At 51.3% G+C, this 24131-nt stretch overlaps 1 protein-coding gene across 2 annotated transcripts in view; it reads right to left on the minus strand.

Annotated features, from left to right (window-relative positions):
* Positions 1 to 24131, minus strand: part of GREB1 (growth regulating estrogen receptor binding 1) — a 79339-nt gene that overhangs the window by 35297 nt on the left and 19911 nt on the right. The window contains exons 1-11 of one of the 2 annotated variants that reach the window (XM_072938203.1): positions 20453 to 20521; positions 19202 to 19384; positions 17595 to 17738; positions 16125 to 16253; positions 12999 to 13112; positions 12376 to 12519; positions 9586 to 9771; positions 5477 to 5827; positions 2078 to 2206; positions 1242 to 1370; positions 407 to 604 (exon numbers count right to left, since the gene is read on the minus strand). In XM_072938203.1, coding sequence (XP_072794304.1) covers positions 407 to 604; positions 1242 to 1370; positions 2078 to 2206; positions 5477 to 5827; positions 9586 to 9771; positions 12376 to 12519; positions 12999 to 13112; positions 16125 to 16218 — 1345 coding nt within the window. In that variant the 5' untranslated portion in view covers positions 16219 to 16253; positions 17595 to 17738; positions 19202 to 19384; positions 20453 to 20521. Of the gene's footprint in view, positions 1 to 406; positions 605 to 1241; positions 1371 to 2077; positions 2207 to 5476; positions 5828 to 9585; positions 9772 to 12375; positions 12520 to 12998; positions 13113 to 16124; positions 16254 to 17594; positions 17739 to 19201; positions 19385 to 20452; positions 20522 to 24131 lie in introns of those variants that run through there. The other variant, XM_072938202.1, reaches the window with a different exon arrangement.

Consider the following 24131-nt stretch of genomic DNA (forward strand, 5'->3'; position numbering starts at 1 on the left):
CGTGTGACTGAAGCAAAGGGAAAGTTCTCCCTCCCCATCACCCTCAGCAAAATCACCTCCGGCCCGAATGCCGGACCGTAGGTTAGAGGGTTCCAAAGTGAATCCTCTGAGTGAAGACACTGACTTTCTGTGTGGTTGGTGTTTAATCCCTTTAAAGACACAGGGAAAATACGTTAAGTTAAAGCCAGATTATCGGGACATAGTTCACTGACTTGAGTGGGACAGAGGGAAAATTCAAGTCAACAGTTAATAAAATCATGGACAATTCACTTCCCCTGAGCATCCGCTTTGTGAGCTATGAAATGGGGGTGTTACTACTTGCCTCATCTACTTTAGAAGCAAAGATGGTATTAAAATCCAAATCTGAAAGTAAACAGACACCACATTCATCCCAAAAGGTGCATACCTGAATGCCAGACATGGAGCAGGGTCTGCTGGTAGGTCACTTCGGAGGGTGGAACACAAATCAGAAAGTCCACCTTCTCGAAAGACCCCAAGTCCAGGTTCTGGGTGCTGGAATCCGCAATTGAACACACGTGGGAGAGGAGCTTCTGGGCCACGGCCAGCTGGAAGGGCCGGATGTGGTGAGGCTCCAGATGGTAACCTGGAACCAGAGTCCCCGTAAAGGTGAGACGCACCTGCACGCAGATGGCTACAGCCCTGGACCTCTGCTAGGGAATCAGACGGTGGGCCCCCGTCTAGTGCACCAGGTGAAGAGGAATGGGGAAAACACCAATATTTATTGAGGACCTGCTCTGGGCTACACACCATGATGGTCATTTCACACCCTTTCCTAATTTAAAAATAAAGATAAACAGCGCTCGGGGAGCAGAGAGGCAGTGACCTGTTCTACCTGGAGGGGTAAGTTTGGCTTCCCAGGGGAGCTGATGTCGAGACTGGACTTTGGAAGAGGCTGCAGCTTCTCTGGAAGAGGAGGAGACCATAACAGCTCTTCAGGAACTTAGAGTGACTAAAATATTTTAACAACGCACATATAAACTGGAAATCAACCCAGAGAAATGCGCCATCTCAGGAAAAGTGTACAGACGTACATTTCAGGGTAAAATGAGACTGCTGTCCTTAAAGACGAAAATTAAAATTGGATGTTAGGTCTACTTAGGCTGAGGTGACGCCTTGCCCGCTGGATGTACCTCTAACTTTGCTCCCTTGCAGCTCCTGGACCCCCTGGGGGCTGCCTCACCAGCTCAGACCTCGGCCGCCAGCTCCCTGGCATCACTCACTTGTGCACACTGGTGTCCCGGCAACTTCCAGGGATGCTGATTTGGTGACAGAGGCGGCAGTAAGTGAGGAGGAAATGTGGCCTTGATTTTCCTGATGAAATTTGTCCAGCAAAATGTCAATGTCGCCCTCTGCCCAAAACAGAGAGAATAACAGATGTGGGTTTTGCATCACCTCCCATGTATCAGGCACCACCCAGGGCCTGGGGGACCAGAGATAGGATGGCCCATCCTGTCGAGGAGTCCACAGCCCAGGACGGCAGATGTGCTAAAGAAAATTACATTATGATGCAGTCGGTGTGAGGACAGAAGAAAGAGCAAGAGCCCATAGGCCAGGAGGTGGGGGTCTGAGCCCATTCTGGAGAAGGAGGGGCCAGAGAAGGTTTCTGGGAGGAAATGGGGTGAGTCCTGAAGGGTGAGTAGCCAGGAGGAGAAGGGAGACGGGCACTCAAGGCATATAATGCACAGAATGAGGCACGGAGAACACACTTCGCCAATGAGAAGCTTCAAGCAATGCAGATGGGAGGTAGGAGTGGTGGTGGACGGCGCCAGAGAGGTAGAGAACCAGGCACCGGCCCTCATGCGCCCCCAAAGGACCGAAACCACACAGCTCCCACGTAGAGAAGCCACAGCCGGAGCAGGAAGCTGGTCAGCCAGAGACCCGCCAGCAATGCTAACCCAGAGAACGGAGGGGCAGCCTTCACGGGCTGCAAGCGACAATCAAGGCCAGGCCCAGCGGCTCACAGGGGTCGGCCTCCAAGATGTCCTCCCTCTTTGTGTCTTTGTTTACTTCTGTCTTGTCAATTTCTGAATTTGCACCTGTCTCACTACAAGCCTACCTGGACAGAGGGTGCTGAAAAAGGCTCCCAGCGAGTCCACTTTGCCCGTAACCAGCTCGTAATTAACTTCTTTCTGGTATTCGGCTGGGGTGAGAAGGCTCTCAGAGAGAATCCGGGCTTGGTATTTTCCTGGAAAACAAACAACAACTTTTACTGGGCCCCTCGCTTAGAATTAGCACATGAGCTCCTCTATGGCAGGGTCTGTGTCGGCATCTCTTTCTCTCTCCACCCCCAAGCCCAGCACCAGGCCTGGCTGAGGGCAGGGGTTCATGCTGGTGACGTGAATAATGGCACACACCACCCTGGCCCAGTTTAACAGTTGGGATAATAAGGCGGACCAGCCCGTACTGGCATTGGAACCTGACTCTCTCCCCACTTAACCAGCTGTGTAACCTAGGACAGCCCAGCTTCCTTATCCAGAACACGTGGCCAACGGTACTGTCTACTTCACAGCACTGTTGTGATGATAAAACAGGACAGTGTTTATAAAACGTTCAGCCCAATGCCCGACACAGCAGGGGCTCCAGGTTTACTATCGAACATACTACTCAAATTAATGTAAAGAATTTATGAAAAATGCAGAAGGCATTTAGGATAAAAGAAGGCTGGACAATAACTGGGACCCTGCAGAGGAACAACGTGAGTTTTTAAAATAAATTTTAAAAGATACAAATATCTCAGATTTAAAATGTGTAATAGCTGTGGTATTTTTTTTAAAATAAGAGGCCAAAGAAGTGAGTGTACTGATCAGCCAAAAATCACCTGAAATTTACAAGCTGACCCATGAAGATCCACGAGTATTATGCAAACGTGTTAAGAATGACATTTCAAAATCTTCACTAAGAGACTTATCTAAGTTGAGAAATCTGTTTGTATCCATGACTCTTTAATTAAGAAAGTGCCAGACTTAAGAATTTTCTTGTGTTCTTTTTCTCTAACAAGATGAAGTTGGAATTAGGCCTTTGCACTGCTCTGTGAGAATGAATTCATGGGTCATTATGCAGGGTAACGTGCTCACGGAGGACGATCCAGCACATAAAAGGTGCTCGGTACATCTTATCTCTTCCAAGGAGCTGTCCTCTTCTCCATGTCACCCACCTGCCACCCCGGGCATGGCCTGGACGGCCTGGTCATTGATAACCATGCTGCTTTTATAACCTCCACTTCCAGCCCCCAACTCTCCAACCATCTCTGACACCTGCCTGCTTCTAGGAATTCCCCCCAGTCTTCTCAAGTCCATGGAGGCTCCTGGACATTTCCCTGCCTTCACTCCCTTCCTATCCTCCTGCCCCTTCTTGGACTGGGATTCCCAGTTCATCAATAATCACTCCTTGGGCATCCGTCCCAACAGCCTTGCCCCAACTCTCACTGGCCAAACCCCCCTTCTGTTCCGCGCCCGTCCCCAAGCTGCCAGACATGGCTGGAGAAACCCCACTGTGCTGACTCATCCTCCGCACATTCAGAACCACCACGTGCCTATCTGGGGCCACCATGCCCACCTGTGCGCTGTAGCCCATCCCCTCCCTGCCTCATGGACTCTGCCTTCTAACCACTGCCTCCTCTCGCCTGCACCATCCACTTCTCCCCTCAGTGTACATTCCCAGTGTCCAACATACTCTTGCATTTCCCACTGTAAACCAACAAAACCCTGATCCCATTCCCTCTCCAGTTATTGTCTCATTTCTCTATTCTTCTTAAGGCAAAACTTCTGAAAATAATTGTCTGTATTTGTTACTTCACCCACTCTCTCTAGAGCCCAACTCAGTGGTGCCTTTGTCCTTCATCAACCACCACCCCACAGAGACTGCGCTGCCAGCGTCATCAAGGACCATCCCGTTGACAGATCTCAGGAACCGACTCTCAGTCCTCAACTTAACTTGACCGAAGAAGAAGCATCTGATCTATTCATCACCTCTTCCTTCTCAACACATCCTTCCTTCTCGACACATCCTTCCTTCTCGACACATCCTTCCTTCTCGATACATCCTTCCTTCTTGACACATCCTTCCCTTGACTTCCTAAACACCATTCTCTTCCTTTCACAGGACTAGTCCTCTGACCTCTTCTTTCACTCTCCACTTACTGGACGGTCAGAGCGTCCATCTCTTGGCTTTCAAGTCCCATAAATGCTGACTATGCCCTTAATCTTTAGACCCAACCTGCCCCGAACTGCAGGTTTTATATCCAATTGCCTACTTACCATGGCCACTGGCTGGCTGAAGCCTAGCTGGCCAGAAAGAACACTTGGTTCCACTGCCACCTTCACTGCCACGTCTTCCCACCACATATAAACAATGGAAAAGTTTTTTTAAAAACAAAACACACATTTTTCCTGCAGTTCTTCCCATCTCAATAGATGGCAGTTGTGTTATTCCAGCCATACAGGCCAGAACCATCAGCATGGTCCTTGAGCCCTCGCTTCTCCCACATTCCACGCAGGACCCATGAGCAAACCCTGGTGGCACCAACGTCAAAACACACCCAGAATCAGGCCACATCTCCCCACCTCTACCAGCTCGTCCAAGACAGTGCCTCATGGTCTTGAAGACCCCTGAAGCTGCTCCCAGTGTCAGCATAATTGGCTTCCTCATTTCTCTCAGGTCCCTGCTCTAATGTCACCTTGTGAGGGAGATCCTCCTGACCCCCTGAGGAGGCAGCCCCATTAACTGCAATCCTCCATCCCTTCACCCTCCCACCAGGTACATTCTGCACTGTCTGCATCTCCACCAGAACCCACACTCCACAAAAGCAGGGACTTCCCTCCTGTATCCCTAGCCCCCAGAACCGTGGCTGCACATAGTAGGGCTTTAATAAGTGTTTGTATAATTAATTAGTTAACTGGCTCATGAACTCACACAACATCGTAAGGTTTTTTTTTTTTTTAAAGACTATTTACTTTTGTTTTTGCTTTGCAAGGGTTGGGGGGAAGTAATCAGGTTTATTTATTTATTTTTAGAGGAGGTACTGGGGATTGAACCCAGGGCCTCATGCATGCTAAGCATGTGCTCTACCACTTGAGCTATACCTTCCTCCCAAGGTCATTATTTTTTATCTCCATCAGATAGTTGAAGAAACTGAGGGCCAGTGTCATCAAGCCACTGATCACCAGGTGCACGGGGAACCCAGGTTTCCGCGCGTATATCTGGACTCCACACTTGCCCCCAGTCTCTCTAGAGAAGGGGGAATTGCTCAGCTTCCATGGGAGGAGGAATGGAATTTTCACTCAGCACACTACTCAGGGCACCAGCGGCTCACACCAAGGGCTACTGAGCGCTAATTGCAGTTGCTAACCAACCTGCTGCGAGCCCTGGGCCACGAAAAGGGGCAACCGCCAAGGAGGGCTTCGGGGGATCGACACAGCTGCTTTTCCTCCAGCCAAGCGGCGGGGCCCAGCCTCACCGGTGACAGCGATGCAGGAGTCGATGGCGGCATTCCGGCAGGCGCAGATGATCACCACGTAGTTGGTCTTGGCCAGCTTGCCCTCGACGAGCAGCCGGAACATCTCGGACAGGCCCTCGGCCAGGGAGTAGGTGCACTCAATGATGTGCACGCTGTCGTTGCAGGAGCTGGCGGCCAGGCCGGCCAGCCAGGGCAGCTGCGCCGAGGTGACCGGGGCCACGGCGCTGGGCGCCGGCGGGAAGGGCTGCGGCGGCGCCTGCTGGTACTGCCGGATCTCCGTCAGGTGCGACTCGCGCCAGGAGCGCAGGAAGATCTGCTCCAGGTCCTCCATCAGGGGCACCTGGTCGGCCGCTGCCAAAGACAAGGCGGGCGGAAGAGGCTTCAGCGCGCGCCCCACGCGGCGGCTTCGTACAGACACGGTGGGGCCATTCGGCGGAAATGCGTGTAAACGAATTTTAAAAAAACACCATCTAAGCTAAGAATGTTAAACTGCATTACAGACTGCTGGGAAATATAGCGGTGGCTACAAAAGCAGCCCTAATCTCACCAACCTAACAGAAGCACTACTATTTTTGTGTATTTGTCTTTTTTCCCCCCACATGCAGGTTATAAATAGCTGTAGTGATCGTGAGTGTAGGACTTCAGGGCTTGTCTGCTTTCCTCATCATCACACACCATCGTCTTGTTTCCGGGACATTTATGGTCTTCACAGATAGCACTCCTAATGGGCACGTGACGTCCCACAACACGGAGTTGCCATCACTGGCTTAGCCATGTTGATCTACTGTTGACCCTTGGATTGCTTCCACATGAGCACCTTTATAAATACTTCTGCAATACACAGCTTTATGTCTAGGACCTAACTTTCTGAGCCTAAATGTGCAAAACAGGGCCGACTAACATGTATCATCAAATTTCCAGGTGGTCTAAATGTGTCAACTTACCATGACGTTAATGACACGTGATAAACACTCGTTTCACAGCACCCTTAGCTCCACCGGATGCCACTGTTTGGGTTATCATTAATTTAACAGAGAAAAACAGTGCCTGTTTGATTTATTAATTTTGTACCTCTTGGATAACTAGGGAGACTGGATACTTTCCACATTCGTTTCCTACAGTTATTTTCTGGTTTATATGTCCAAATTTTTTAATTGGATGAGCTGGAGGAAGGAGCACTGTGCTTTGATTTAGGAGACATGCTCCATCCAGCCCCACCCAGCACCAGCTGTGGAGCCTTGGGTTCTCTTAAGATACAGTTTTCTGATAGGAAAAAATGGGGGTCATAATGCCTACTCATGGGGCTGTGCCAAAATTCAATTAGATAAGCTGTTCTATCTCCTGTCTTTAAAATCTTTCCCTGGAGCCCACATCCCCTTCCAGAACCACCACCCAGCAAAGCTCTGGGAGAGCTGTCTGCACTTGCCACCATTCTTGTTTCCTCACCTCCATGCTCTCTCACCCACATAACCCAATACGGTCTTGTCTCCAGCTTCCTCATACATCACCATCAGGGTTGCCAATGGCTTCCACGTGCCCAAAGCCAACGGTCAATAACCAGTCTACACTCAACTCTTGGCCACTACCTCAGTTGACTGGTCCCTCTCCCTGAAATGCTTTGCTTCACCAGCTTCTGATTCAATATTTATCTGTTCCTTCAACATCTCCTGGCTGAGTGCCAGCTTTCTGCCACTGGACACACACAAGTGACTGAGATGAACATTCCTGATCTCACAGAGCTTCCATCCTAAATGGGGAGGTGGACTTAAACAGATACACAGTATAATTTTCGGGAGTGTAGTGCTCTGAGTGAACGGGTAAAAGAGAAGAGGGGTCTGGGGAGGGGGCAATGCTGTCTTACCCACGATAATGATAAGGCCTCTCTGAGAAGGTGACATGGGGTAACATGTGAAGTGATACTCGGATGACAGGAGGAAGTGAGTCATGCAAATGTCCTGGGGCAAGATCATTTCTCAGGGAAGGAACAGCAGGCTCAAGATGCCTGCATGGGACCAAGATTGGTGGGCTAGGGAGGGACCGTGGGGCTGGAGCAGAGGGAGCAGAGGGGAGCAGGAGGTGGGGCCCGTCACTTGGGCCCTGGAACATTGTGCGGGTTAAGCACGTGATGGGAAACCACTGGAGAGCTCTGAGCAGAGAAAATATATGATTGGATTCACAGTTTAACAGACATGGAGAATAGTGGGGAAGAGTGGTGCCCTGGGCAAGGGAGGCAGTGATGGAGAGGGTGGGCAAGGTTGGATTCAGGATGAGGACCAGCCTACCGGTGTATGTATGTGGATTGTGAGTGAGAGTGAGAAAGAGAACACTTACACATGTTTCCAGACTCTTGACCTGGAGGTTTCCCCCTCTCCCAGCTCCCTCTGTCTCCTCCAGGTCTCTGAATGTTGCGTGTCCCAGGGCTCAAACCTTGGTGCCCTCCTCCATCCATCACCACTCCCAGGCTCACATCCAGTCTCACCACTTTAACACAGATCATCCCTGAGCCCACGTATCCTAAATCTGTAGCTGCAACATCTCCCTGAGGCTCAAGACCTGCCCACCCAAATCCTTGACTCAGCCCCTGTGGCCATCCCACCAGCAGCTCACACTTGAAATTGCTGAGATGGAGCTTTTCGCTCATCCTTCAGCTCCACAGCTTACCTGGCTGCTCAGGCCAAAACGCAAGTCCCCTCCTTCCCTGGCCCCCTCAGACAGACAGCCCACCATGCTCACCTTCAGAATATATCTGGCATCGTTCCCCTGTGCCCCTCAGTGGCCCAAGCCACCACCTGCCTTCACTGGGACGGTGGCACCACCCCTGCACCATCTGCTGCACGTGGTCTTCTAGAAATGACAGTCAGATCACATCCGCCTACAGGGCTCCAGGGGAGCTATGGACTGAATTGTGTTCCCCCCAATCTCCTATGTTGAAGGCTTAGCCCCCAGCGTGATTATATTTGGCAACGGGCCTTTAAAGAAGTAGCTAAGGTTAAGGGAGGTCAGAAGGGTGGGGCCCTAATCCAGTAGGACCGGTGGCCCTTTAAGAAGAGGAAGAGACACCGGAACTCCCTCTCCGTCCCCCACCACACACACACACACCAAGGAAAGGCCGCGGGAGGACACAGCGCAAAGGCGGCCATCTGCAAGCCAGGAAGAGAGGACCCCCAGAACCCAACCAGCCTGCCACCAGGATCTCAGACTTCCAGCCTCTAGAATCAGGACAGAATTCATCGCTGCTGTTTAAGCCCCTCAGTCTGAGATATCTTGTTATGGCCGCCTGAGCTGACTGATACAAGTTATTTCTCAGTGGGTCTCAAATACGAACTCTTAAACAACAAGGTCCTACTGCATAGCACAGGGAACTATATTCAATACCTTGTAATAGCCAATAGGGAAAAAGAATATAAAAAGGAATATGTGTGTGTGTGTGTGTGTGTTTGTGTGTGTGTGTGTATGTATATATGTATACATGAATGAATCACTATGTTGTACACCAGAAACTAACCCAATATTGTAAATCAATTATACTTCAATTAAAAAAAATAAAATATGAACTCCCGACCTTAGCCTGAGGCCCTGTCCCCTCTCTGACGGCACCCTTGCCCTCATGCTCTCACTCTGAAGACGCTCTGGCTCCCACTGACCTGGGGCTCCTCGTTCCCTCCCGCCCCGAGGCCCTCACCTCTCTTCCCCTCTTCTGACTCCCTCAGCTCCTCACAAGGCCAGCTCCTTCTCATCACTCTCCACTTAAACGCCACCTCCTCACAGAGGCCTTTCCTGAATCAGCCCCACAGACATCCACCCCATCTTCATTCAGTTTACTTTCCACTTGTCCATTGTTTCTCTCTCCCTCTAGAACACAGTCTCCTTGAGGGCAGAGCCTGTGTTTTATTCCTGCTCTACCTCTGCACCTAGAATGGCAGGGAAATCATTATTGAATCCTCACTGGAGATCCTGACCTTCAGACCCTCGGGGGTGGGTGGTGGAGGGGTGGCCACCACAGGACCTGGTAACAGAGGCAGCTTCACAAGGGCTCTGAGTGATGGTCAGCAAGCAAGGCTTGTGCGATTATTCTGCCAGTGGTTCCCACAAAATGGGAGGAGACTCACCCAGCTGGACGAGATAGTAGACGGTGAGCAGGAGCTGCATCTCCTCTGAGATGGGCTGGATGGTGGAGGCCCCGTGTTGTTCATATGCCCTGGAGATGGACTGGGAGTTCTGGTAGCACGTGTACAGGAGAGGGCTCACGACCACGTCATTCAGGTTCCCACAGAGGTATGGGAAGTTGCCGTGACCTGGGGGGAGAAGACACAGTGTCTGCCTGGCAATGGCCTTAGGCACAACATGTGGCCCCCACATGTGGGGGGGGTCTCTGAATTCAAGAGAACAAAAGCATGCAGGCTAGTTGCACCTGGGGTAACTCAAGTGCTCCTGCTCGGGGAAATTTAGAACTCCCAGCCCTTGCTGACTTGTGCACCTGCTCTGATACCTGACGGGGCTGTACCATTTGCTGGTTCATTTAGTCCAATCCCTTACTTTATAGCTGAGCGAGCCAGGGCCCAGACAGAACCACCAAAGCCGAACAGCCATCACCTGGGCTGCTCCTTTGGCTCTGACCCTAGAAACTCCACATGGGCAGTACCTTCCAGCTCTCTGCCAGGCCTGTGCCGGCCCGGCCCTGCCCAGCTCCCGCTGTTGGAGTCTGCCTCCCAGCCTCCCAGGACTCTCTGGCAAGCTGAGTTAGAAAAATACATCACTGAACAGACTAGAGACTCCAAATACCGACAGAATGTGACAAAAACTTTAGCAACCATTACAAGATTAATTCTAATGGCAACTCTCAGAGGCTGGAGAGCCCAGGCCAGGTCCAAATCACTTCTGCACCATTTATTAATTATATTACCCTAAGCAAGCAGCTTAACTTCCCTAAGCCTCGGTCTCCACATTTGTAAAATGGGGTGACGATATCAAATCCCCATGGGGTTGCAAAGATGATCAAATATGCAGGTGTGCGTGTGGCATCCTGTACTCGGAAGATCTCCATGTATTCACCACACACACACTTACTGGATGCCCGCTGTGGGCTGTGGGCTGTGTGCAGGCATCATGCTCGGCTCTGCAGGAAAATCTGGTGATGGAGACATAGTTTACGACCTCAAGGAAATTGCTTCCCAAACCTGAGGGTGCATGAGGGTCCCCTGACAGGCTTTCCTAAAACACAGATTGCTGGGCCCCACCACAGAGCTTCTGATTCAGGAAGGGGGCCTGACTCTGACTCTGGGATGGCCCCAGGAATTCACTCCTCTAAGAAGGTCCTGGGTGACGCTGGTCTTGCTCATCCAGGGACCACAATGTGGGCAGCACTGCTCACGAATATTATGGTTTAAAAGAAGCAACATAAAGAATCACTATTAAAGGAAGAGTATGCTATTTGTCATAAAGGAGGCAAAAAGAAGCTACAAAGGGGCCCAGATTAAAGGGAATCTGAGGCGGCTTCCTGGAGGAGGCACTGGGTTGGGTCTTACAGCACAAGTGGGGTTTGATCAGATGGTACAGGGAAAGGAGCTCGGGAAGCACAGAAGTTACAAAGAGGAGGGCGGCTTAACCGAGGTGTGGGAAGTGCAGTGACGTGAGGAGCAGAGATGGTCTCAATCTGAGATCATCAGCTGTTGGACGCAGGTCTGCCGGACCCCCACCCCAACTTCCCTGAGGCTCCTGGCTAGTCTTGCTTGTTCACCAATCATATTACACCAAGTAGGGTTGTCCTCCAGTCCTGCCTTGCTCTGTTTTCTGTGTTCCTTGGCCTACCACTGACATACAACCATGTAAAGAAAATATGTAATGGGGGGTGAAGGGAGAGGGTACAGCTCAGTGGCAGAGCACGTGCTTAGCATGCACAAGGTCCTGGGTTCAATCCCTTGTACCTCTATTAAAAAAAAAAAGAAAGTAATTGAATGTTGACCTTCATCGTAGCTACCCAATAGGGCCCAATGGGATTCCTGGCCCTGCCTGACATCCAGTTTAAAACCCAGATTTACACCCTGCCCATTGTTTGGTTTTTTTAGGAAAAAAGAAAGGTTTGCTCTCTCTTATTTCTTAATTAATGGTAAGATACCTCTCCTAGTTTACTTCCACCCTCTCTTCTCTATTCCCCAAAATGTGATACCAAATACGGTGTTGACTTATTTAAGAAGGACCTGATTGTATGTGCACGCGTGTATGTGTTTGTGGTTGTGTGTGTGTGACCCCATGCCAGCACACAGCACCGGCGAGCACCATCATAAAACAAGTCCACTGAACCCTCACATTCCAAGGGCTCTCACTTCATTAGAACGGGATTTCCTTAGCTGAGCCACAAATCTATCTCCGCCAGCAGCCATGAGCCCACTGACACAGAACAGAGATCCAATCTGGTCTTGTTTTATGCTTCTGCGTGGTGACCATGGCCACCTTTGCACAATCAAAGTCAGATTTCATAGTCAAAAAATACCAGTGGCCACAGGACAACCCGCCAGCCCAGGGTCTGGTAAATCAGCAAGGGGCTGGTACCCTTCTCCGTGGTGCTCAGCCCTGGGCCTGTTTCCGCGGCAGGGGCCTAGTGTGGCTGGGGGAGTGACTAATTGAAAGAACAAATGAACAAGCACTCGGGCATCACAGAACAGGACCACTTCACCCAGGCTTGTCATGGAAACTGTGACAAGCTCTGCCACACTTGGCATCTGGTCAGGGGCCACCCCAGTGACTGGTCTGCTTAGCTCTTCCATTGCTCTAGAAAGAGTTTTTGAGTTTTCCTAGGAGGACACCCTGAGCATGGACTCAGACTGGAATGACGTGTCAGTGTTTCTCGAGTGTTCCTTGGGCTCCCTGACCTCCACCACTTGTCACACTGCTGTACTTGCCTTTAAAGATCACCGGCTTGGCCTTGCATATTTTCAGCAAGTTGTCAGGAACAGACACTGGTTCTCCGGAGGCCACGACGGGAAAGGTGACTGAGGCCGGTCCCACCAAGCCAACCTGGGGCATGCAGGTCATGCCTGCATTCTCTAGAAACACGCCAAGAGCGTTAGGAAGATACATCAGACAAGGAATCTGCCTCTGGCAGATCTGACGTCAGACCAGCCAACAGATCTGCCTCAAGTGGACCCTCTCCCCATCTCCAGGGGCACCCAGCCTGGGAATCGCAGATTCCTACGGTCAAAAGCCGCATTAAGGTCCCTGGGTCCAACCTTCCCCACCAAACAACCTGTTTCCTCCTCTTTAATAGCCCTGCCAAGTGACAGGTAAGCTATTTTTTAATTCCTCTAGGATCAGGGAGTTCAATACTGTGTAGGGATCCTGGGCTTTGTTAAACAAGTCTAATATATAAGAAAGAGAGTCTTTTATTATACCCAGCCCTGTCTCCATAGAACTTTCTCGCCAATATACACAAAAGTGTGCGCACACACACACACACACACAGCCAGTGGCACCACCACCACTAGTACCCAAGCCTTGGATTTGGGGCAAGGCTATTGCCACTTACCATACTTAGCTCTGTTCCCACCACCCTGGGGGTAGCCGCCGTCTGCAGCTGATGGAGATTCTGGAGACCACCCTTTGTGGCGCTTTTTGGGGGGCCCAGAGTTGGATAAGATACCTAGGCAACATTCAGAGTATAGATTAGGCTGTCACTAGGGCAAGCGTCCATGAAACGTTCCCTTGATTTGGAGAACACTTATTTGTCATTTCTTTTTAAATCACAATTTTACAATGGGTTTTAGCATCTAGTAAAGTATCTGGGCTTAAGGAAGTATCCTGTCATCCTCTGTAAATATTTCATTCCAAAGTTGTGCAAATGTCTGAGCTTTAGCTCTCTAAGCCTTAATTACCTCCTTCACCTTTACAGCAGGGTAATAAAATCTACTCTGGAAGGTGGTTTGATCAGGACTAAAGAGAATATACGTAAAGCACAGAATTTGGGTCCAATAAATGGTAGCCACCGAGACCCACATCATCACCATCATTATCTACACGTTCCAATAGAGGAACAGGGGTTTCTGCAGACAAGCCGCAGCTGCATTTCAGCCATCACCGCAGTTTCACCACTTGGAGGCAGTACTGATCCACCTGTGCCCCTCTCCCCACCCCAGCCTTGAAAGCTAATTTCAGATTAAAAATCTCAAGGGGACCAGAAGCTGGTACCCACTGCTTTTCATGAGTCATCCCTGCCCACTCTAGAGAGCAGCATGAGCATGACTCATGATATGTTCTTGGGGTATCCAAAATATCAAGAATTCGTTACTATACTTTTTTTTTGACACAAAATCCCCCCTACATTTAGAGCTACATGTTAAACCGTGACACATTATAAACTGACTATACATCAATCAATCAATCAATCAAATAAAAAATTTAAAATTTAAAACTATTCCCGGATGTAGCCCCATCCCCAGGAAACCAGAACCCCAGCTGGTGGGGGGAGGGAATGCATCCTGATGACGCCCCCCCACCTCCCCTGAGCTCCTGGTGATTCTAAACCACTCCAGGGCTGACTAATGCGGGTTTAGAGCAATGTTACTCTAGACCTGGCCTGAGAGAAAGCTGGACAGAACTAGCAGGAGCTTGTGAAAATTGTCCACTCCTATGGAATCAAATCTCCAGAGATGAGAGGACACAGCACTCACAAGCATCCGGGCTATGCCTAGGCGAGCGCAGTGTGAGAATTACTGCTTTAGAGTCTCTTGAAAGTCATCCACAATTATTGCTACCTCTTCTTTAGACTGACTGAGTAAAATCAAGTGGTTCAAAAGTTAAAAAACGAGAAGTACTTTGTTTACAAAGAGCTTTCAAACAGGTGGGCCCCTTGGACCCCCGCAACCTCTTGGGCAGCTTCTGTTATCTTTGTTCCAGTTAGAACCACATCTTCGCCTCCCCAAACATCTATCCTCAAGAGCCGGTGGAAGAGCTCCCACTAAGACTAAGATGTCAGCTCCTCTAAAACCCCTATTAAACTATCAAAGCGGAGAAGGCAGTGGGGTTGGGCCTTGGTATTAAGGATGGATGATTTACAGATGTTTTCTCCCTTTGGGATGCGAACACTAACGGCCTCTAAGTGGACTCTAAGCTCATGAACTCTCCCAGAATGACGTCACCAGGAGCTGCCCCATGGACCAGCTATTTCTGGCCACATGTCCTGGTAGTAGGGGGATACTATTTGGCACTTTGGGTGACAAGTCTTCATCATGTAGCCTACTCACTGCAGGGCATGGCACACCCTGACCCCCGAGATGGGACAATCAAAAAAAGGATCCTGACACTCCCTAGCCCCTTACCTCCACAGGGACAGCACTTCTGCTGAGAACCCCTGAGTGACAGCCCCCAAGCCTTCATTAAACACTCCACACAGCTTCAGAAGCAGCTTCTTAAAATTGATTCCAGCTCTCCACAGAGCAGGTGGGAGGCACAGAATCTCTGATGCTTCAGCTGTGCCTTTAATGATCCAACCCCCCTCGGCTCGGCCAGCATCTTTTAAGCCCTCCGTGCCAGGCCAGTGCAGGGAGGGGAGGCACCAACAACACAGCCTCCCGGCACCATCCCAGCGGCCCAGCACCTAGCTGAGAACAGTCACAGGAAGAAAAGTGGGTGCCTGCCTAGGGTTCCTCACACTGTGGTGTCGGGGAGGGTAGTTACAAAGACTTGACCTCAGACCACAGAATGGACACTCTGGTTAGGACTGGCAAGTATCAGATCTATTTCAGAAAAGACGTTGTTCCTTCAACTAAGAGGGAGACGATTCCTCCACCAGGGAAGTCCTCCACCAGGCGTGTCAGAAAAGCAAGGAGGCCTGGATCCAGCCTGGCTGCCTCTCTGGGCTGCACTTTCCTCTGTAAAGAAGGTTGGACTAGATGTCTTCGAGGGGCTCGTCCCGTGACAGTCCGGGGTCCTAACATTCCATGTAGCTGTGTACACGCAGGAGGGAGGAGAGAGGTAAGATCTGTCTATGAAATGACTCCAGGCAAGTGCGGAGGGAGAGCACTGAACTCACAGGGAGAGCAGGGTCCTGGGGCTGCTCTGCCTCTGCCTCTTCCTTGACCCACGGCCTCAACTCCAGCAGGAGGCCTGCTTAACCTCTTCACCCACCTTTCTCACTCAGACCCTCGCCTCCTCATCCCTCTTCCTCACTTCCTCGCATACCATCTCTAATCAGTGCTTCCCCAGCAGTAAGTTACAGCTCAGTTGCCACCTCCTCCAGGAAGCCCTCCCTGAAGAGACCAGTTAAATAATGGTGCCCCTTAGTGAGCTGCCAGATGTGCCCTGAACTCCCATGTAGCACCTCATTGAATCTTCTCAATTGCCCTCAGAGCAGAACTCTCATCTTTAGATCCTTAGCCAAAAGTCTTGCCCAAGATCCCTCAACTAATTAGAGAGCTGGGTTTGGAATTCTTACCTATCTGATTCTTCACTGCATCTTGGCACACACCCAGCACCAGGGCCTGGGCACAGCCCCACAGACTCAGGAGGCACCTGCTGACCCAGCCTGACTCTCATTCCAAGCCCCCCAATTCCAGGAGGCTCAGGGGCCCCAGCACAGTGGCTCCCGTGTCCCCGACCCCCTCACCGCCTTGGTCCAGAGCAAAGCAGGGCTCCCAGATGGGACGGGCAAAGCTACCTAATGCCGAGGGGCGCGGCCCAGCAGATAGGTTGTTCTTCACCAGCGGCTGATGCTTCGGGGAATCTTTGCCGTTGAAAACAGCCAGACCCATTGCTGCGGTGAGTGAGGGGTGATCAGAGGCTGGTCCTGACAGCAGAGAGAAACAAGGAGGAGACAAGGACTTCTGTGAGCCCAGCAAGCAGGAAATCACTTCTCCCCCAGTTTTCACAAATTAGCTTTTCACTGACAAGTCCCCTCGGGGGCCAGAGCTCCTGATAGAGTGATTCCGCCCCACTGAGAAAGCAGACACACGGTGTGCACACACACTTCTGCTTGTGCTCCAGTGAGCACTCCTGGTGAAAGAACGGCCAGGGGACGGGAGCAGCCAGCAGAGTCCCCTGGATTCCAGGAGCACCCCTGCAACTGCTTTCCATCCCCCGCTCCCTTCCACCCTCTCAAGTTCAGGTTCGTGTCACACTGGCTCAGGAAAGCTGCCGGGTTTGCAGTCACCCAAGTCCAGGCTGCCCACAGGGCTCTCTGGGTCCGAGGAGAATTCTGGGGGCAAGTCTGGTCTTCTAAGTCACCCACACCAGCCAGAAGGGCCTGCAAGGTGCTCCAGAGCCAGGAGCAGCACAGAACGCTTCCTGTGGGTAAGGTGGCATGTGGGGGGCTGGGGCGGGGGTTAAGGATGAGGTTCTGAAGCCAGGCGACCTGGGTCTGAATCCCAGCTCTGTTGCTGACTAGCTGTGTAACTCTGCTTAACTTCTGTAACCTCCCTACACGTCAACGTTCTCACCTAGGAGACGGGGGTAACGACAGAGCCGCTGTGAGGATGACATGGGTTAACAGACGTAAAGTGTGTCCTAAGTGTTTGTTACTACTATCATCGTACTGAATTCTTACAATCACCCTGCAAATTAGACAGAAAAGATTTTTCTCCAATCGTTCAGGAAATGGAGACTCAAAGAGTTAAAAATGAGTTGCCCCCAAATCACTCAGCTACGAGTTAGCAGTGCTGAAACTCACACCGTTTTCCAACTGCAAAAACGCTGATCTCTCCATTTGCCACAGGGTGACAGGTCTGGGCACAGTGAGGACAACAGCAGACACCACGAAGAGTGGGGGGCACGTGTCTCTGGAGGAGAGTGTGCTCCCAGCCCAGGTGCACCCTCTTCGTTATGGATGTGACGAGCCCAGTGGGGCAAGGGCCCTGGTCCCCTCTACTGACCCCCTGAGTGGGAGGAATGACAATAACCAACCCACCACGGTCACTGAGAAGGAGGTGGCGATCTATTTGATAACAGCCACCTGCTAATCAGGTCTGTTCAGCACAGTGAACTCCAAGCACATGAACCAGAAATGCCTGCTGTCAAATCCGACTACATGTGAGACCCGAGGCAAGCATCTCTGTGCCTCAGTTTCCCTGCTGGTACAATGGGGAGACTAAAACCCACTCCTGGCATGTCTGGCGCAGCTCCATCGCCTCACCTGCCTGCGCTGCTCCCAGCGGGGCGCTCGGGTTCGTCCCAGGAACGGGCTCGCTGGGGAAGGGAGCCGGGGGCCCGGAGCTCTCCAGCAGAGGGAACAAAGAGCTGGAACACGCTCCGGCGGACGCCTGCCGGCTTCTGAACTCTACAGGGAAGATGCACACGTGAAAACCAACTCACTACTCCTCCCCTGCATGTGAGATGACTTCCTAGACCAGAGTGTGTCCTGCAGGAGAGCCAGAAACAGAGCTGACCACAATGGTGCCAACACCATCCTAGTCTGCCTTGGTGTAGCCAGGGGAGGAGGAGGTGCGACAACCTCCAGGCTTGGTGCCAAGGGCACAGGACCTCTCTGAGGGACAGCTCTGACTGCAGGGAGCAGGATCAATAATGACCACTTGGGAGAAAGAGAAAAACATGTGATACAGATAAGACCTCCAGCTGCCGCCCTTCAAGTCCTTGGGGAGAGCAGGGCATCACTGGAAGGCAAAGGAACAGCTGACACCTTCCTCCACCGCCTAAGTCACTCTCTGTTGGGAAGATTAACTCCCATGAGGTATCTAACCTGTGAGGTGCTTCTTCATTGCAAGTGACCAAGGTCTCTTATCTGGTCCCACAAGGGGAAGAAGCACTGCCTCCCCAGCACCTAGAAAATGTCAGGCATGTACATCGCAGGAGCTCAGGAAGTATTTATTGAGCAATGCAAGAAAAGGAGAGGGGAAGGAAAGGAGTGATGGGAGGGGACAGGGGAGGAACGCCCAGAGCCAGCCCCTCCTGAAGCGCCTTCCTCCTACTCACAGAAGCTGGCTGGGAGACTCCGGGTGACCAGAGTGAACTAATGCAGACAAGGGAGGGGACAACAGGCTGGCTCTCCTGGTCATCTTGCTGAGAACCCTTCTAGGACATGTCCCTCCACAGTTTGTTTGAGTGGGGGTATCTCAGTGAGTACCTGGGCCTAGAAAATCCAGCGCCTCCTCTCTGGCCTCATAGCTGACTGCAGTCACGAGGGTACAGGGAGACACAGAAGGGCGGTGCGTGCCCTTTCCTAAAGCCGGAGCCCACTCACCTCTTCTAGGACCAGCACCAGGAAGCTGGTCTTTCTGTTCATGGTTCACAACAGGCTTCAAGACGGGGAGTGGGGCCTATCTGAGCTGATCTTTCTCTAAGCCAAGGCTTCTCTGCTTTGGCACCACTGACACCGGACCGCCTAATTCTCCGGCAGGGCGGGGGTGGGGGGGCTGCCTGTGCACAGCAGTGTTTAGCTGCATCCCTGGCCTCCACCCACAAGGTGTCAGTAGCTCTCTCCCATCACGGTGATCAAAGGTGTCTCCAGAAACTACCAGATGTCCCCTGGGGGACAAAACCATCCCTGGTTGAGAACCTTGCCCCAAATACTGGCCACAAGAAGGCACAGCATGGTATGGCACTCGGAATGGTCCCATACAGTGGGCTGATCCTATAAACTAGACGCCAGTAGTGCAAAGGCAGGCTTTCATTTCACAGGGCTGACCTCCAGCCCACAGTCCTGCACCCCGGAGTCGTGCGGACAGGCCCCAGGCCCCAGGCCCCTCTGAAGGAGCCCCCACCCGCTAGAGCCGAACTGCTCACCTGAGCCTTTCCAGCAAATGAGGGGCCCTGTGGTCAGAGCCCCCTGTGCATTGCGGATCAGGTAACACTTCAGGTGTTTCTGCTTCTTCGGCTGCGTGGTCACCCTCAGATTGATGTGGTTGGAGAACTCCGTGAAGTAACAGAAGCCTTTCTTGCCGCAGCCAACACAATTCCCAGAGAAACCTGGAGGAGGAAACAGCATGCATGCCCCCATCTCACCTCCACGCATTCATGTCCTGCACCACCAACCAGAGACGTCCACAGGGCAGAGGTCAGCTTATGCTGGCCCCGCGTCAAGATGGCCTTGACTCAGATAGGAGAAGGGCCAAGAGGACTCGGTCGTGGAGACAGGCCCGGTAAGCCTGGAAGGCTGCACTTGCCTAGGGGCATATGCGAAGGCCTCTGTGAAGAGCAAACCTTACAGGACAGGAACCGTCCCCTTCAGCTGTTTACACTGACCAACGGCCTGCACGGCTTTGCTCTGCCCGTTTCCTTCAGGGCTGGCTAGTCCCGGAATCTCAAAGCAGTTAGAACCTTGAGATTGGATCCTTTGGGAGACCTCTTCAGAGTCCAGAATCCCCTCCATGAGCTGCTGAAAAGCAATCAAGAGGTCTGCCAGGCACGGCCAGAATGGTGGCCAGTGACATCTGTGGGCCCAGCAGCCGCGGAGGGGAGACAAGCTACCAAGGGTGGTGCCTCGCTGTAAGTGTCCTGCTGTCTGAGGCCAGGGTGGGCCTTTCTGGGAGTGGACGGAGTTCAGCCAAGAGGCTCTGGGAAGGCCACCTGTGCAGCGGTGACGCCCAGACCACCTCCTGCGAACTATTAAAGTCCAGAAAACGTGTTTGGAAGACCTTTACAAACTGTAAAGTCTATTCAAGCTGGACTCACAGAGCTGCTGGTTAACACAAGAGAAAAGTGGTGACACAGAGTGACCGCGGGGAGGTGTGGATTGCGTCTGCGTGCAGAAGTTCATGTGCTCAGACTAGCACCTGGCACAGGAGAGACAGTATCCATCAGAGGGAGGAGGGAGGAAACAGGCAGCCATCTGAGCGAACACTCAGGACTTCTGCACACACTGCAAAATTTTTATGTTCTAATGTTGTCATATTCCTAACATTCTCTAATTTTGTACACTAATGTTTTTATTTACTCCTTTGTCTCCAACCTGGGAACCTTGAGATAAACAGCCCCACTGCTATCTAAGAGTGAGGCCCTGAGAAACCTCCCAAGGTCCCTGGAAGGGATTCTGACCCCGAGTGTTGAAAAGATGGATGAACGTGAAAGAGAACTGCAAGACCAGGGATGCTAAGAGCACTTCACCAAGGCCTGCGCTGCCGTCGCCTTCCAGGGGCAGCCAAACAGGTTACAGGCCTTTGTCCAGTGAGACACGTGTGGGTTCAAGCCCCGCCTTGCTGGTGAAGTGACTTCGGGCAGGCTAATCGACATCTCTCAGCTCTCAACTGTAAACAGGACAACAGCGAACATCTATTGCTCACCGACCACGTGCCAGGCCTGTGCCAGCACTTCACATTATAAACATTCTCATCTTAACCTCATGAAGCCCTACAAAGAATTCACAGTAGGTCCCCCAGTTTACAGATGAGCAAGTCAAGGCCGTGAGGAAGTAACTGGCCTGCGGCTGCAGGTAGGAGGTATCCTGAGTTGGGACTGAACCTGTCTGCTGTGCTCTCTCCTCACAAAGTCTGTCTTGTAGGAGCAGTGCCCAGTACATGTCTAGCACTCAACAGGTACTCAGTAAATGTCACTTCCCTTCCTCTCCCTCGGACAGGCAGGGCTGGATCAGAGGGCAGAGGGTAGCCAGGGTCAGGAGACTCAAGTCCAACCCTACACAGCCCCTCACGGTGCCATGAGATACGGGGGAAGTGGCTCGGTCTCTCCGGGTTCGGGTTTCCTAACTGTAAGAGGGAAGGTGAGGACTAAATGGGCGCTATGCATCCTTCCAGAACCAGATAGATGATTCTTTTTTGAGGCATCCACAGTGGCTTCCCTTGGATGTGGTGGGCAGCCTCTGAGTTCATGGCTTATGGCTGGGGGAGCCCAGGTTTACTGCTAGAGCCCCTCCCTTTGCAGAGGGTCCCCTCCAACCAGGATGGCTCTGGGTGCCTAAGCCTTCCTTCCTGAACCAGTCCAAGGAGGCCTCACTGCTGCCACTGCTCCAGGTACGAAGGGTCACGGACCAGTCATCCAGGCCCAGCCACCCTCTGTGCCTCCCTGCCCCTTCACCCGATGCCCAGGGAGGCCTGAGTCCAGGCTGCTGTCCCCAAGCAAGCGGTCACCTGGACCAAGCTGGCAACCCTTCATGAAGATGCAAATTTGACAACTATTTTTGAGTACACGGATGTTTTGAGCTCTCATTTAAAGAACACTTGCTGGGATGAAACCAGGTGCCCTGAGGAAGACCAATAAAAATATAGCCACTAATTGTCTGGAGGAAAGGACAAACACAAATCCTTAACTCCACAGGAGGCGGTGGTAAGCACCGACCAGAAGGACCAGCGGCCACACCAGCAGCTCCTCTCATTTGAGCAGCATCCCAGAGTCTGTGAGAAGCTTCATGCTCAGGCTTGCTTAAATCTCCAAACAGCAGTCCTACACCTAAATCCTTCTCTTCTTTCATAGAAGGGGAGCCTGCAGCTCCTTTCTGCTAAGCTGGGGCAGCGTGCATGGGAAGAACAGGTAAAGGGACAGGAGATGTTCAGGAAGACAGTTCCAGGAAGTCATCCTGAGGAGGCGGGACTTACACTGGACCTTGAAGATGAGGTTGGACCTTGAGTGGTGCCTTTGTGCTCCTTTCAAGGAAGGAGCTGTCACAGGCAGGCACATGCTAACCTGGCAAGCTGAACGGCCACCCTCCTGTTCCCTGAATATAAACAGGGACTTAGGAGGAAACCAAGATGTCTCTGGTTCATTGTAGCACGTTAAGTAAAACAAACAAACAAACAAACAAAAAACCCCAGAAACTGCCATTACATCTATGCTGTGAATATAAGCTGCAAACATCATTTTAAAGCCCCAACTGGATGGCAAATGGAAAAGAAAATGGGCAAAATAAAATAGCGTGCTCAATTTGGAGTGGTAGGCTTTGGGCCATTTTTTCCTTTTTCACTTTTTTTTGGATTTCTGTCTTTCCCATCTTGATCCTGTTTGTGGAAGTAAATGTAGCCTAATAACAAATCAGGAAAAACAAGTCTATAGCCCCCAGCTTTGATATTCCGGCCAAATTCCAACTCAAGTCTAGGAATGATCTACTTGGGTCTCTGGAGGTGGGGCTTCTGCTTGTGGTCTTCCCATGTGCGCGTGGGGAGAGTAACCCGGACGAGCCGGCAGGGAGTGAGAGGCACATGGGTGCAAATGCCCACGCTCAGCAGGGAAAATACAGGAGCAGCATCAGGATTCCAGACAGGACGGGGCGAGGGAGGCAGGACAAAAGACGAGGGAAGCTGATGGTACGACGGTGGGAGGTTTGAAACATAACTCTCAGGATGCTGTAATCATCTGGTCCCCTGCCTCGGCGTCTCCCTTTCAATAAACATCAATCATTCAGGCGACCTCCAAGAGATCTTTACAAACCACCTTATTGGAGTATTTCCAATGGCTCTTCAACATATAAACCATAAGAGAAAAATGAGGAAGGAAGGACGTGCAAATGAAGAGAGACAATAAGTAAGAGACTTCAGAACCATCTTAACCAAATGCCTTGGGAGGATCTTGCTTGGCTCTCGATTCAGAACACCAACTATGAGCATAATTACAAAACAAAATTTGAACACATTGGAGGATTTGATATTAAGAAATTATTTTTAAATTTTTTAGATATGATAACAGTATTGGATTTTCAACAAAAAGCCCTTGTCGTTGAGAGATACATGCTGAACTGTTTACAGATGAAATGACATGATGTCTGGGATTTGCTTCAAAATAATTTGGAAGGTCAAGAAGAAAGAAGAGTTATAAGTGAAACAATGTTGGCCACGTGTTAGTAACTGTTAAAGATGAAAGATAGATACCCTGATACAATCCGACTCATCACTCTATGTCTGTAGTTTGAAACTGTTATCCTGGGTACCACAGCCTTTTCCAAATGGGACCCAACGACCCCTTCTCCTTGCAGCCCCTGCTGCAGCCTGGGCCCTGCGTCAAGTCCCAGCCACAGGGAGCTCTTGCCATTCCTCCAGTGCCAAGCTCCTTCATGTGCGAGACTCCTTCTGCCTCAGATGCCCTTCAACCCCCAGGGTATGAACACCAGGGCCAGACATCTGGGTTCAAATTCAGGACCTGCCACTTAGTCGCTGGGTGACCCTGAGCAAGTCAGTTAACCTCTCTGTGCCTGTTTCTTCATATATAAATGCTAGGTAACAACGTACCCACCTCCCTGGGTTATTTTAACTGCAACGGTTTCCAGCACGATAGGTGCTCAGTAACGTAGCTGCTGTTAGGCTCATTTGCTGCTGCTGCTCCTCTCCAAGGGGCAAAATTCCATTCATTTTCAGGGTCCAACTCCATCATCGTGTCCTCTGAGACAGTCTCCCATCACTGGGAGTCAGGACATCCTTCAGGGTCTTTGCAGCACCTGAAGCCCTCGGCTGGAGCCTGCTGCACAGGGACTAAGCTGAAACTCAGTTTCTGTGGTTGTGGATACAGACCTCCAAGCTGAGTCCTGGCTGGCCTGTGTCCTCCCAAAGGCACTGAGCTCCCAGGAAGGACCAGGTCCCACTTGGCTTTGGGGCCCCAGGCTGAACTTAGAGTCCACCTTCGGTTTGGAGTTATACGTTCCATAAGTGCTTAGTTATCTGCCTGCTGGATGAACAAAGGACTCATTCACTCCTATCTCAGAAACGAACATTCTAGCTGGACGTTTTCTTCTCCTGTGTCTTAGCTAACAGCCAATTTTGATGAATTACCATCAGAA

This window comes from Vicugna pacos, chromosome 15 (genome assembly GCF_048564905.1).
Source record: "Vicugna pacos chromosome 15, VicPac4, whole genome shotgun sequence".
Taxonomy (NCBI): domain Eukaryota; kingdom Metazoa; phylum Chordata; class Mammalia; order Artiodactyla; family Camelidae; genus Vicugna; species Vicugna pacos.